At 51.1% G+C, this 14,734-nt stretch overlaps 1 protein-coding gene across 1 annotated transcript in view; it reads left to right on the top strand.

Annotated features, from left to right (window-relative positions):
• Positions 1 to 14,564, top strand: part of AIFM3 (apoptosis-inducing factor, mitochondrion-associated, 3) — a gene marked incomplete at both ends in the record, with an annotated part of 21,561 nt that extends 6,997 nt beyond the window's left edge. The window contains 12 exons of the mRNA XM_010291301.1: positions 289 to 333; positions 1,629 to 1,725; positions 4,006 to 4,118; positions 6,609 to 6,695; positions 7,250 to 7,341; positions 8,994 to 9,124; positions 10,264 to 10,379; positions 10,680 to 10,751; positions 11,079 to 11,142; positions 11,973 to 12,049; positions 12,781 to 12,898; positions 14,466 to 14,564. Coding sequence (XP_010289603.1) covers positions 289 to 333; positions 1,629 to 1,725; positions 4,006 to 4,118; positions 6,609 to 6,695; positions 7,250 to 7,341; positions 8,994 to 9,124; positions 10,264 to 10,379; positions 10,680 to 10,751; positions 11,079 to 11,142; positions 11,973 to 12,049; positions 12,781 to 12,898; positions 14,466 to 14,564 — 1,111 coding nt within the window. The remainder of the gene's footprint in view (positions 1 to 288; positions 334 to 1,628; positions 1,726 to 4,005; positions 4,119 to 6,608; positions 6,696 to 7,249; positions 7,342 to 8,993; positions 9,125 to 10,263; positions 10,380 to 10,679; positions 10,752 to 11,078; positions 11,143 to 11,972; positions 12,050 to 12,780; positions 12,899 to 14,465) is intronic.
• Positions 14,565 to 14,734: the final 170 nt, after the last annotated feature.

Raw genomic sequence — 14,734 nt, 5'->3', positions numbered from 1 at the left:
GGCCTGGGAGGTCTCCTGAGCAGGAATGGGGTGGGACTGAGAAACCAGCCATAAGCCTGGAGTCAAAATCAGGTTTTACACTGTCCATCAGTGCATAGTTGACACAAGACAGGAAACATCCCACAGCCCTGAGCTGGGGCAAGCCCTGCCGTGGCCTGAGCTGCTCTCGCAGGAGACCTAGTGAGATCGCCGCTCTGTTCCTCACGTGTTGCACAGAGGGAGTAACCGCCCTCTTCACGCTGGAGGCACCCACTGTTCTGCAAACCGCTGCTGTTCTGTCACCCTCAGGTGAAGATCGAGAAGGAGAAGGTGTACATCCGAGCGAGCAAGCAGGTGAGGGGCCACTGGCATCCCCAAATCAATGCCTATGCTTTTGCTTTTTGCTCTGTGTGCACGGGGGTGGGGGAGAAACATTTTTCTGTCTGGCAGGGGAAGCAGTGCCTGAACAGAAGGATGGATGAGTATCCAATATGAGTAAACCAAAGGTCCACCTAGCCCTGTCCTGTCTCAAGCAACAGCCCAAAGTTTGTACAGAGGCACGAGTGGAGCAGGGCAGAGGTGTCGTGTCCCCCCTGTCCTGCCTGTGCTCCTCCAGCCTCCCTGAAGCTGCCAGACACCTGAGCTGGGGAGTCCATGGATTCAGGAGGTCTTACTTGATGTTTGTCTGAACATGTCCTGTTTCCTGAAGTTCAAAGCAACTTTTAATTGAGTTGGCCCAGGGGAACAGGACTCTTCCATCAGCCTTTTGGCCTCATCTGCTGGATCTGAATGCGGCATGGTGATGACAGAAGTCATCTGTGCTCCTTTGACCCCAGACATCAGCTCCTTTTGCTGGAGAGGGACCTGATGCATGGGCAGGGAGGGCTCTCATCCCCCAGATATGGTGCAGAATGCCACTGTTCAGGTCACTGCCATCTTTCTTTCCATTAAAAGCTGCCTTCTGATTCACATTTGCACATACGCACATGTGAATCCATCAGCTCAGAACCAGCCCGACCCTTACAGCACTTGGATTAGATCCAGAGAGGTCACCTGAATGGCAGGACTGATCTATTCCAGCTGATATGGGTGAGATGTGAGGAGGGTTGAGCCTGTTCCCTCTCCCAGAAACATATCTTGGCCTCTGATGTCTGCCAGTGTGGAGGCTGTGCAGTGTAGGGTGGCAGGGCTACACTGGGGTAAGTCCTTGGGTGTGCTCTGGTAGGTTGGACAAGTCTATCAGCTTCTTTGGATATTAGAGGTGTATAAGCTCTGCTCAAGTGCAGGATAAATAAAGTTCCTGATAGGACTTTATCTCCATCTCCATCTCACCTGTTAGTTGCAGAATTGCTCAGTGACACATCTGAGCAATTCCTATATTTTTTCCCAGCTCTGTGTACCTGGATTAATTTGCAGAAGGTGGTGGATTTATTTTTCTTTTGTACCTTGGAAGGGGATAGTGCACTGGGTAATGGAAAGGTATTTGGGTGAGCACGTGCTTGGAGACCTCACTGGGTACAAGGGTGCAGTCGTTCCCTTTTATCCAAGCTCTTTTATGACAACACTGTAGTTGTCCCCATTCCTGCCTGGCTACCCAGGTTACAACTGAGGAAGGATAATGACTTTTCTTCTCGTCGTTGGTGGCATAGGCTCTTCAGACACAGAGGAGGACAAAGATGATGGCAAAATGCATCTCCTTGAGCAACTATAACCTGAGCAGTACCAACGTGCTGATCATCGGAGCAGGTATCGTGTGGCACGTGCTGGGACACTGTGCGTGTCCTCTCCCAGGCGGGTGTGTGGAGAGCAGGGTGTCTGTGTGCTGTGCGCCTTCTGTCACCCCTCCTGCGTCCCTCCCTGTGCAAAGGGTCAGACCAGAGTGTCTTCCTGGGCCTTTTTGACCTAGACACATGGTCCAAAGGCGCCCTGTGCTCTGGTCTATGGAGCCGTGCAGTTCCCTGTCACAGTCCTCTGCAGTGGGTGCCCTGAACCCTCTTCTCTTTACACCCTCCCTAGACACATCAGTAACCCCTGATTTCCATAACTGATAAACGTAAAGTCCTCAGGTCTTCCTGTGATGTGGATACACCTTTTCCTCTCGGAGCCTGCACTTCTCTGTCTTATCCCATTGCAGCTGCCTACAGCTCCAAAGTTCTCACCTCAGGGTGCTTCTCTGAAGATAATTTCTTCCATCTTCCCAGAAAATGTAAAATTCCTGTATGAAGTAGCAAAACTGCCAAGCTTTTTTTTCTTACCTCTTCTCCCAGCTCCATTTCTATAATGCAAATTTTGTAGAAAGCCTGATGGAGTGAATCCCACCTACCAAATCTGCCTGTTTCTGGAATGGGTTGGATGCTAGACTGGACCATGTCATGGTGAAACCGGGGATGGGAGAACACAAGCTGTCCGGTGTTGGACCTGGGGCTAGGAGGGAATGGCTGCTCCCTTCATGTGGAACGTTCTCATTTGATTACAGCCCCCAGGTAACCAGATACAAGCTGTGGAAACGGGGAGCACACTGCAATCTCCTGCTCCTGCTTTTAAGTTGTGGCTTGTAGCCTGAGCAGAGGGGAGAACCAGCCTGGGTGGCTTTTCCCTTGCTGCTGGGCAACATTTTTCCCTTCCTTGTGCCACTGCTGTTTGTTGACTGAAAGCCGGGGTGTGACACTGCTGCTCCCCGAGGTCAGCTGGGCTGTCCTGGTGTACAGCAGGGCTGGAGAGTCATCAAAATCTTCAGCAAAGTCACTCAACAGGCAATATTAGCCATTGCTGAAGGAGATTTCTCAGGCTTCAACCAGCTGAATTTACAGATCAAGGTCTGTTCTGGTGGACACGAAAGGAGATTTCAAAGCTGGGGGTGTTAGGAATAAGTGTTGGGAAGAGCCCACCGATCCAGCCCTGCATCGAGGACCAAGATCCAGCCATGCCCAGCAGAGCGGAGGCAAGCGACCACTGCCCCTTGCTTTGGCTTGCTCAGGGCTGCCTACTACTGTGCTGCCCTGCTTGGCTCAGAAATGTCTCCCCTATTGTCCCTGTGGAAGTCCTTGTAGATTTGGATGAATTCTTTACTACCAAAAATTAAATTTGCAAGGAGGACTCACATGAGGGTCAACCTGGCATCAGTGCGGCATCAGTCCTGGCTCAGAGGCAGTGTGCACTGAGCAATCCTTGCTCCAGGCAGTGTGCATGGGATGGCCACCTCACTCTCTCTTCTTCCACCATCCCCTGCCTGCATCAACAGGAGCATTTTGTTGATGAACCAAACCATGATACTGTCCAGGTCCATCTTCTTTCATTGGTATTACAGAAACTATGGCCCTTACAACACCCATCACTGAGTGAGACATCCTCAGTTAAGAAGAGACTTCACATCTGAGCTCTCAAGTCTCTCTGGTTTGGCCAGGGAAGAAGGGACGTGCCCATCAGGCTGCCTGGCTGCAGGGGACAGCACACCCCGAGGCAGCTTTTTGTTTTATTTAGCCTTTTTTCTGTGTTTAAAAACAAGCAAGCAAACAAAAGAACCTCAAAGAAATTGCATGGAAAATCCTCTACAGTGAAGCGTGCAACCAGCACTTCAGCCGTGAAGAAGGGAGGACTCCCTCCCCTCTGTGTTTGGCTGTAAATTCACCAGGAGCTGAGTGAGCAGGGGGAAAGATGCAAGACACCTCCCAGACTAGGGGAGTGCAAGGGTCTGAGCGGCCACCCGCACCCCTGGGCTTGTTAGAGGTGTGTAGGCGTTGGCAGGACCCCTCAGGTGTGCTCTCTGTGGGTTTGTGTGGCTTTAGGCATGGACAAGTCCTGCAGAGGATTAATGTCACACTCCACAGAGCATCCCTCCTCGTGCCAGGTGCATCCGCCCTGCCTGGCTTCCCATGCGAGCTGTTTGCCTTGGGAAGGACTGTGAAGGAAGGCCAGGGCTAGTGGAGATGGTGATTTTGGAGTCAGCCCTGGTGGGGTAGGAGCAAAGGGTTCAGACCTTCGCATGCCCCATATGCATGGCTGCCACCCGTCTTCCTTCTCCCTTAGGGGCAGCTGGACTGGTCTGTGCAGAGACCTTGCGCCAGGAGGGTTTCTCGGACAGGATTGTGATGTGCACGATGGACAGACACTTGCCCTATGACAGACCAAAGCTCAGTAAGGTTTGTATCACCTCGGGTACGTCACATTCCTCCTGAGTTTTAGAATTTGGTGTAGGACCTTTCTCCAACATTATTCATCACATCAGTGTGTTTCTTCTTCCTTACTTGTCCTGTCTCTGTTTTCCCTTGAATTTTCTTTTCTGTTGGTGACTGAAATACGAAACACAAAGGAGGAGTTGTACAAACTCTGAACTAAGAGTACTCCAGCACAGAAAAAAGGGCACTCTCCCTAAATGTAGCAATAGCTGTCTTGGCCAGCTTGTGCCTGGATGGATCTTCGTATTATTTTTCAGGATAAAAATCTTTACGGCAATGAAATGGGGCATATGAAAAAATTGTATTGTCTGCCAGGTTTTTTATTAGCGCATGGTTCTTACTGCCCAGTAGTGCTCCATACCATGATTATTACAATTAATGGGCATCATCACAACTTGATAACTTGATCGCAGTGCGAAGATCACTTCTTCTGGCACACATCCCATTTTGCATTCCAATTTGTAGATACAGATGATCTTCTAATCACATTTTTTGTTACTGATACCTGGGCCTCACTTGGTGTCAGAGAGCAACTCAGGTTGGAGAGCAGCATTTGGTCTTGAAGCTTGGAGGTAACATAAGAACAGGCGATATATCTATCACCCTTTATGTCAGGGATGCTTATGTATGGGGGCTGGCACTCTATAATTACAGCATCTAACTCTGCTTCCAGCCCCAAGGCAAAGTGATTTTCAAAGGAAGGCAAATATGCACGTGGCTTTTTGAGAGTATTCAAGCCATTGCTGTGCCTGGAGAAGACCTGCTCGGGGTGAGGAGCAGCTGGCTGAAACCTCTATCCAAGAGGTTGTGCTGGGGAGCTCAGAGTTCACAGTCCCTATCCCAGCCAGGCAGCTCTCCGAAACACTTATGCCCACTGCGTGCGTCTTAGACTGCCTTTTCCACTCTCTGTTAAACAGTAAGAACATCTCACATGCCAGAGATGTTATGCATGGTTTGTTAAACTCTGCACTGAACACCTCTAGCTGTAGTTGCTTTTGGAACATGCAGAAAGCCCATGGAAGAGAACGCAGAATTTTTGGGAGCAGGCTAGAAAAAAAAAGATATTTTTCTTAATCCTATTGTGAGTGGAACTAACCCTGGAAAGAGTCATTAGAGGAGCACGTAAAGCTGTAAGCAGCAGAATTCTTGCCTGGAGCAAGAAGCCTTGCTTCAGCATTGCCCTTCCTCTGCCTTGCTGAACACCTGTTATCAACCTGTCCCAAGGTCCCGCCGGACTGTTCCTCTTTGTCCCCTTTGGACCATGACCGGCTCCCTGGTGTGCTGCAACGTCCCTGTTACCGTTTCTGGAGTACTTGAGCTGCAGCAAAACCCGTGGTGGTTGTGCACTGCATGCAGGCATGGGGCCACGGCTCCCGAGCCATGCGGTCAGATGTTTCTCTCTGTAGATGTTGGGTGTTTACAGAATTTTCAGTAAAACCTGTATGACCCTGCACCTTCTTCAAGTCTTAAGATATGGGTCTCTTCTGAGCACAGCGTTTTCTGAAGTCACGGTAAGGAAGTGTCCTGCAGGGCTCATCCCAGCCCCTGGTCGAGCCACCTCCATGGAGAAGTACCTTGTATGTCCATCCCTGGGGGCAGATGGTGAAGCCCTTGATTCCTGCATGCCCTGTCCCTCTTGGGTCAAGCCCAAATGTCATGCCTGTGTGGCATGGGTAGTTGATGGCACTGCTTAGCGCTGTGCGATATGTTGCAGGGCTTGACCATGGCATGTGTGTGGCCATGCCTGTCCCCTCCACACTGCAGGCAGGGAGGGATGTGCTGGAGCACGGAACAGCACACAGGTCAACTTGACTCAGCTTGTCCTCAGCCTGTGTCTGAGCTGGTGTCCCGAGTTAGGAGGACAGATGAGTTCAGGCTCAAATATGAGCTCAACCCTGTATTTAAAGGTGAGGTAGGTCTCACCCAAGTGACCAAGGAAGGCTGGCAAGAGCAAGGACCTTTATCTTGCAGCTAAAGACTAACGGGTATGTGCCACATGCCCCTGCTTTGGCTTGAGGGAATGGTGCTGCATAATGTGGGTGCTTTTGAAAGGGTTGCCCTTGCTGTGATAATGCTGATGATAGTTCTTACTGCTCTTTTATCTTCCACTTCCCTTGGCAACTGGTTGTTTTCCAAAAAATGGGGCTTTTCTGCTGCTTCTCTGAACTTGTGTGCTATGCAGAGCTGCATTCAGAGCCGCTTCACTGGCTCCAAAGCACTCATTGTGGTCCTGCCTTAGGGGATCAATGCCACCCTCATGCCGAGCAGGCAAAGAACCAGACCCCAGTCCAGCTTCTACTTGAACAGTCTTTGATTCCAGCCCGTACAGAGCAACGCTCTGAAGCCACGCCACAAGGACAGACTTCAGACCGCCGCTGACTTGTGTTGGTAACAGGCATTTCTCCACTCGCCTCTAACCCACAGAGGTAGACAGAAAAATGTCTTTTTTTGCAGTCAATGGATTCCCACCCAGAGCAGATCGCCCTGCGCCCCAAAGAGTTCTTCTGCACCTACGACATTGAAGTCCTGACTGAAATGCAGGTAAGGAGAGTCCTACGTACCTGCAGGCTGTCTTCTGCAAGTGCTGGTACACAAAGGCTGTGTTTAGGAAATGTGGCAGCTGCCTCTGTTCTTGGCTCACTGGATGCTGTGGCAGAAATGTTGGGTCTCCCCTAGCTCCCCCGTTTCATGTCCCAGAGTGCAGGTTGCCTGTGGTGGCTCAAAACCACAATTAATGCAATTCCTCCCATGGCAAGAAGGACACCCTGTGCAAAGTGTGGTGACCATCACTTCTTATCGGCCATTTGCGAGCATCCTCACATGGCTCCGGGGTGACCAACTAGCCTCTTATCAGGAAAACCAGCCTGCAAGCAGCGCAGTCAGTGATGGTTTAAATACCTCTCCCCATTATTTTCTTTATACTGTGAGACCTTCAAGTATTTTTGAAAAGGCCACTAGGAATAATTCAGGCCTGGGTTCGCTAAGCTGTGGACAGGAACCCAGGGGACTAAAACTTAACAGACAAGTTGGCTGGGCTGGGAGCTCAGTGATCGTCTAGGATTTCATCCCTTAACATTATTTAGGAATGATTTCAGGTTGCGGCTGTGGATGTCAAGAACAAGATAGCCGTGTTCAAGGATGGATTTAAGATGGAATACAACAAGCTGCTGATAGCGACTGGAAACACGTAAGCTACGAACAAACATTTGAAAGATCAAGAGAAACTTTTATCTGAGAATGTGTCAAGCTTGTGCCTGGGGATAAGGGGTGAAATATGCCAGTTGAATTTGGACACTGAATTTGTTTGCAAGAGTGTTTGCAGAAAAGGCAAGGAACACCTATTGGATATGTCTGTATGTATCTATATCTCTCTATGTCTATATCAGGTCTAGATCTAGGTATAGATCATATATATTTAAATCGTATACAGTCTCTATACTACTAGATCATCTACTACATACATATCTCTATACTACTAGATCATCTCTCTCCCTATAACACTGTGCTGGGTATATCTGCTCAGCCAAAGCTGAAGAGCCTCTGTGTCACCCAAGAGTCACCCAAAAAGCAGGTAACAACCAAACATAGGTGCTGGTGGGACGGCTGTGGGATTTGCTACCTGGGATGTTTCATGGTCAATGTCAAGGTCAAAAGGGTGTTAACAAAAAGTACCATGTGCCTGTCCTGCTCTGCACAGCTGCTGCTGGGCCACAGAGCATCGCCTAAGGCCAGCATAGAATCATAGAATCATTAAGGTTGGAAAAGACCTCTAAGATCATCAAGTCCAACTGTCAACCCAACACCATCACGCCCACAAAACCATGTCCCCATGTGCATCATCGCTAGCACCCTGAAAGTAGTGGATCGGTTTGTTTTCAATAGGGGATTTGTCAAAATTGGCACTTTAAGATGAAAGTGAGGCATCCTGGCTCCCTTTCCTTGTGCTCCTAACACCAAGGCACAAAACGAAGTAGGAGAAATGCAGCCCCTGCAAGATTTATCGTCGGGGGAAGGGATGCGGCAGAACAGCCAGAGCAGGGATTCCCACTGCAACCCTGTGTGCCACCAAAACCAGCAACAGCCCCACCGAGTGCTAATGGCTGGTGCCGGGGTGCACAGCACCACAGCCAAAATGCATCTGCGCCAGCCACCTAATTAAGTTCAAAAGAGGATTAAGCCTTTGGCAATAATTTCAAAATCCTGACGCACAAGCTCTGGGTACACTGGGTAAATGTTTTTAAGGTACCTAAATTATTAAGGATAGTCTGTCCCATTTCCAGATGGGAGCCAGGTATGCAGGGGCCAGATATTTAAAAATACATAGGCTCCAGTAAGTGTATGGGGAGGACAAGATTAAAACTGCTACGGCGTCAGCAGCGTGCCCCTAGGAACGGATGGTAGAACCTGCATCTGCAGAGGCTTATGAAACTTTCAATATCTGGCTCCAAAGTGTCTGCTGGAGGACAGAGTGAGTTTTCTGTGTCCCATTATGCTTCTGAAAATTTCATCACATGCCAGCAGTTGAGCATGAGCCTGCAAAGCAGTACCCGTCCTGTGCTGTGCTTCATTGCCCCAGAATGGAGCTCACCCCAGCCCCGTGGGTACACTGGTCCAGCGGATGGGGCCGGGGGCGACCACAGGGCAGCCCCTGCGGCACTGGCATTCGTGGCTGTGCTCAGGCCATTGTCCACCAGCATTTGGGGTTTCCATGTTATGCCTCCAGCCCAGAGAAAGGTGAAAAAAGGAAAGGCTGAGATGCTGCCAGAGCCCCAGAAAGTCCCAATTGCCACCACATAGTCAGGAAAAACACCTGTATCACCCTCAATGTGTGTTTTTCAGGCCAAAAGCTCTCAGCTGCAAAGGCAAGGAGGTGGAAAATGTTTTCAACATCCGGACACCCGAAGATGCCAACCGTGTCGTGAAGCTGGCCACGAGCAAGAACGTGGTTATCGTGGGAGCATCCTTCCTAGGTGAGTGCTCACTCTGCAGGTGTCCACATCTCAGCTGTCCACGTCTTCCTGCAGGTGGTCCCAGTCCCTTGCCCAGTTTGTTGCTGCCCAGTTAGAGGTAACCCCCACCAAACTGGACCTCAGGGTAGTCCAACCTCCAGCTCCAGGCAGGTGTAAAGCCATCTCCTTCCTGAGAAAATTATTTTACTGGAGAGGCTGGGCCATTCAGTTTGCACGGACACAGGTATTGCTGTCTCAGCCTGAAAAGCATACACTGAGTCCAGTACTGATGCTTGCACGGTTTCAAACCTGATGTGTCAGTGCAGGTTTGGTTTAGTCATGAGAATCTTGTTGGTAGGTGAAAGCCCGTGTTTTATTTCTCTTTTACTTTTTATCAGGGTTGTGAATTTTTAAAATACACATGAAAAATCTTATAGTTTGTTCGATGGTTCTTCTTTTTGCTTGATATATTTATAACAAAATTATTGTGGGTTCTGCAAGCCTTAAGCATAAATTGTTATTAGTCAGGGAATTTATTATAAAATGTTTCATATTTGTTTTTCCTCTTTTTAAAATAATTTTCCTGTTTTAAAGGTTCAATCATTCCCACCTACAGAAAAGCATGTTGTTTGCAGGGCCAACTGCAAACTGCCAGTCATCAAAAAGATCTGTTTCCAAAAAAACCCATACCTAGAAAATGGCTTGGTGAAGGTTCCTGTGCAATTGTCCCATTCTGATGGGAGAAAACAGCTGAAGTCCCTCGGGCTGTTTTCAGCCTGCAGCTCATTACCTCTGCTGAGATAGTCCCAGCCATGAGAGGAAGGTTTCCTTCATCCGAGGTCCATTGCTCCAAGTGAACTTCCCGGGCTTCCTGGGGCACTTTGGGAGTTCGGCATGGCCAGTTCCTCCCTTTGGTCTTTGAAATCTTCCTGTGGCTTCTGTGTCTAAGAACCAATCATTGTAAATCATAAATTTCACCTGAAATGGCGTGGCTTCTTGTGACTGCCAGGTCTGGTGGCACCCCAGATCTCCCAGTAGGGCAGCTCCAACCTCCCCAGCCAGGAGTGGGCAATGGTGGTCCTCCACTGCAGCCAACACTGAGGGCATCGGCAGCCCTGGGGGCAGTCCCGCAGCTGCTTGGACCTTCTTCTGTTCCCCAGGGATGGAGGTGGCTGCCTACCTCACGGAGAGGGCCCACTCAGTGTCCCTGGTGGAGCTGGAGGAAGTGCCCTTCAAGAAGTTCTTTGGGGAGAGGGTTGGCCGCGCTGTCATGAAGGTGACCTTGCTTTCCTGTTGGGGGGGTGGTGGTTTTGGTTACAGTGGGTTCTGCTTGTTTCACTTATTGCACTTATTGTTATTTGACGTTTATGGAAGGCTGCGTCTTCCCTCTCATGGTCCACATGCTGTAGAGCACCTTCTGGACACGTGGGGGATGGAGGTGGTGCCAACGCCCTTTGCAGCACGGGTTGAGGGGAGCCCAGAGGGTGGGCAGGGCAGTGCAGGGGGTGCAGAGACACCATGAGTAGGGGTTTGGGGTCCTGATGTCCCCTGCTCTGTCCCATGTCACCCCCTCCAGATGTTCGAGAGCAACAGGGTGAAGTTCTACATGCAGACGGAGGTGTCGGAGCTGCGGGAGCAGGAGGGCAAGGTAGACTGCGGGAAGGAGCTCCCCAGGGCACTGCCGCAGCATCCCCCCGTGGCTGCCGTTCCCTTTGCCGCTGGGGTTTTGCCCTCTACTCTTTCCTAGCCCCTAAACCTCATATTCCTAGGTTTAGCCCCCAGGAGCAAACGTGCTCCAGCTGTGGTGTGTGGGGTGGTTTCATTGCTCCCACCCTCCTCCTGCTGCCGTTATAAGGAATTACGGTCAGCTTGCATGTCAAAAAAAGCAGCGAGCTGCCAGCTTGGCTTGTTGCTGCTACAGGGGGTGGTTTTTGGTCCCTAAAATAACCATAATGTCCCCCTCTGTCCCACGCAGCTGAAGGAGGTTGTGCTGAAGAGTGGGAAGGTCCTGCGTGCCGATGTCTGTGTTGTCGGTGTCGGTAAGGGGCCATCGCTGCGGTGGGCTGGTGGTGCTTTGATCAGCAGAGTTGAAGCTGGAGAGGATGTGGCAGCAACAGTTCTAGAGCCTCCACCCCAAAATGCAATTGAAAATATAGTTGGAAAATACTAACAGTTTCATTTTTTCTAGAAAAAACGCCACCATTCAAATCAATATAATCCTCTCAAGTTGTTTTTTTAGAAGCCTCTCCAAACTAAATTTTTTTTCTCTGCTTTTTTTGTTCCTGCTGCTGCTGGAGAAGAGAGTTTTTTCTCCTTTATCCTTGGGGGAAAAAAAGAAAAATCTTTTCTCACCTTGTAACTTTTTGAATGTTGCGGACTAGAAGAATCATGGAATTAAGTTTCATTCTCCTTTTGTTGTGTTATTGACTACTCTGAATTGTGAAGGAAAAAAAAAGGTCAAAAAGGAAAAATGAAGAAAAAGTACAGATTGTGGGGGAGGCAGAGGAGCCCTGTCTTTGGAAGCCTGGGGGCTCCCTTTTATAGATATTATGGAAAAAAGTATATTTAAGAGAGAATTGGATTGAAAATTATCTTCAAGCATTAGGAGAAGGTGGTGGGCACCTTACAGTGGTGCACGGATATCCTGGAGAGCAGTAGGGTCGCCGGGGGTGCGGCGGGTTTGTAGCAGGAGGACTGGGGGCTTTGAGGTGCCCGGCTCCGCTCCCCGCTCCCAGAGCAGCCCACTGCCTTTGCCTTGGGGCAGATGGGTTGTCTGGGCAGGGGGGAGATCTGCTGGCCCTGGGGTCGGCCCCCCGGGGCTGCAGGGATACCAGGCTACCGCGCCAGCAGCCCTTGCCTTCTCCCACAGGTGCAGTCCCAGCAACGGGCTTTCTCAAGCAGAGTGGCATCAACATCGACTCCAAAGGCTTCATCGTGGTCAACAAGGTGAGCCTGGGCGCAGCCCCCGCCGTGGGGGAGAGCAGGAGGAGCCGAGTCTGTCGCTCCGAGCTGAGCTTCCCTGGGGCTCCGAACCGCCGTCGTAGGGACGGTTCACCCGCTGAGATGCTGGGAGCATCGCGCTGGAGCACGTGGGACCCTCTGGAAGCGAGGGTTTTGCAGACCCCAGCCCTGGATGCTGTGGCTTTGCTCTGGCTCTGAGCCGTCCTGGAATGGTGTGGATATTTGGGGGGGAAAGAAATGGAGAAAGAGACACCTTTTCAGGGATCTTAAAGGATCTCATCTTCCCTCCCCACCACCAGTGATGCCAACGGGAGGGGTGCTGGTGCTGATGGGTGGTGTGAGCGTGAGCGAGGAGCATGGTGGGGAGCGGGGGGCTGCCTCTGCCCTGGGTGCTCGTTGCCACTCACCCCTGTGCTTACTGCTTGTGTGCAATAAGCCAGGCGCTGCTTGCAAACACCGGCAGACTCCAATCTTCTAAGAAGGGCTCCAGGACAACAGTCCATGTCCCATTTTACTGGGTAACCCACTGGCAGAGGGTTCCTGCCTGCATGGTTCACTTTGAAAGTGTAGAACGCTAAATCGAATCCCACCCGGGGGTCGCACAGCCAAGCAGAGTTGTCCATGTGCCCCTGGGCACCGTGGCAGCTCTCAGGCAGGTCCCTGTTTGCTGCAGGGTGCAAACCCCACCGACATGCACTTCTGCCTCCCTCCTGCAGATGATGCAAACCAACATCCCCGGAGTCTTCGCAGCCGGTGATGCTGTCACGTTCCCACTGGCCTTGAGGAATAATAAGAAAGTGAATGTCCCTCACTGGCAGATGGCCCATATGCACGGTAGGTGCTTTTCAGTCCCTTCACTTCACTTACACAAAAGAGCCTGTTCCAGATCCCCAGGAAATTTCCAAGCCCTCTAGCAAGAGAATGGGAAAACTGCCAACAGGGTAACCGGGTAGTTGTATTAAACCTTTTGAAGCACGTGTATTTTATCCTGTCTGATATGCCTTCGTTTGTCAGCCTTCTTGGCATGCATTGCCTAACGATGCCTCTGTTGCGGTTTAGCCCCAGCCGGCAACTAAGCCCCAGGCAGCCGCTTGCTCACTCCCCCCAGTGGGACGGGGGAGAGAATCAGAAGGGTAAAAGTGAGGAAACTCACGGGTTGAGATAAAGACAGTTTAATGGGGAAAGCAAAAGCCGCGCACGCAAGCAAAGCAAAACAAGGAATCCATTCACCACTCCCCGTGGACAGGCAGGGGTTCAGCCATCCCCAGGACAGCAGGACTCCGTCACGCGTGACGATGACTTAGGAAGACGGACGCCATCACTCCGAACGTCCCTCCCACCCCTTCCTTCTTCTTCGTCCCAATTTTATATAACAAGCATGACATCATATGGAATATCCCTCTGGCCAGCCTGGGTCAGCTGTCTGGCTGTGTCCCCCCCAGCTCCCCGTGCACCCCCAGCCTGCTCGCTGGCCAACCAGAACGAGAAGCTGGACTGTCCTTGACTACTTAGCAACAACTCAAAACATCAGCACGTTGTCAACATTACTTTAATCCCAAATCCAAAACACAGCCTCACACCAGCTTATGTGAAGAAAATTAACTCTATCCCGGCTGAAACCAAACACAGAGGTGCCCAGGGACAGGCTTTCCCATACACCGTGTGCTCCCTGGCATCTGCAGTCACTGCAAGAGCCTGATCTTCCCTTTGCCCCAGGACACGTAGGAGCTCACATCCTCACGTTAGCTCGGGCTCACATCCCCAGCTGGGCTGCCCAGCGCTGTTGGGCTGGCCAAGCAGTGTGCTGCAGAGCTAAGAGCTTTCTCCCCTTCATGCCAGCAAGCCTGGAAACCCTGGCATGACAGGCTGCCCTCGAGCTTTCCAAGGCCACAACTGGTGGGGAGGTTGACCTCTGAGTGGGTGCCCTGGGTGAGAGGCTTTGGAACCACACCTCCACAGTTTGCCTTTGGACACAGCCCCTTTAATGCTGGTCCAGCCATGCCTCCGTGGCAGGGGCTGCACCGTAACAGTCTCCGTGCCCTCAGGGGCTTTATCCACCCCGTCCCCGTTTGCAGTGGGAGCTCAGCAAGCTCTCGGCCCTGTCACTGTTGCAGAAGCTGGGTGGAAGCAGGCTCACAAGCACGTTGCTCATGCCAGTGCAGGTGACGAGTTGGTAAGGGCTGCGCCACCAGAGAGGAGTTCGAGCCCGCCTTGGACAATGCGATGCGTTTCCTTGTTGGTGCTGTTGCTGTATGGGTTTTGATTAACTTAAGCAGAAGGTCTTGGCTTCCCTGTACTCTGGGACCAGAGATGTCAGTGCCATGCTGCAACCTGAGGGCAGACCACAACACTTGCTCCAGCGCAGAGCTTCCTCACTTATTCTGCTGCATCTGTCTTCCAGGCCGTATAGCCGCGCTGAACATGCTGGCCCATGGCATGGAAATCAGCACAGTCCCGTATTTATGGACTGCTATGTTCGGGAAGAGCATCCGATATGCAGGTATGGGGCTGAAGTTTGTGCTGGTGGAGGTGTCCTGGGATAGAGAAGCCACAGCCACCTCCCTTGCTGTGGACCTTCTGCACCAACTTCTGCCTGGGGTCTGTTTCCCTTTCTGGCTCCGGGGGGTTTTGGTGTCCCCTCTGAAAGCCATCTCATGGTTTCTCACAGTT

Source organism: Phaethon lepturus, unplaced genomic scaffold (assembly GCF_000687285.1).
Source record: "Phaethon lepturus isolate BGI_N335 unplaced genomic scaffold, ASM68728v1 scaffold17647, whole genome shotgun sequence".
NCBI lineage: Eukaryota > Metazoa > Chordata > Aves > Phaethontiformes > Phaethontidae > Phaethon > Phaethon lepturus.
The sequence above is the reverse complement of the archived record's forward strand: the minus strand, read 5'-3'. Positions and strand labels throughout refer to the sequence as shown.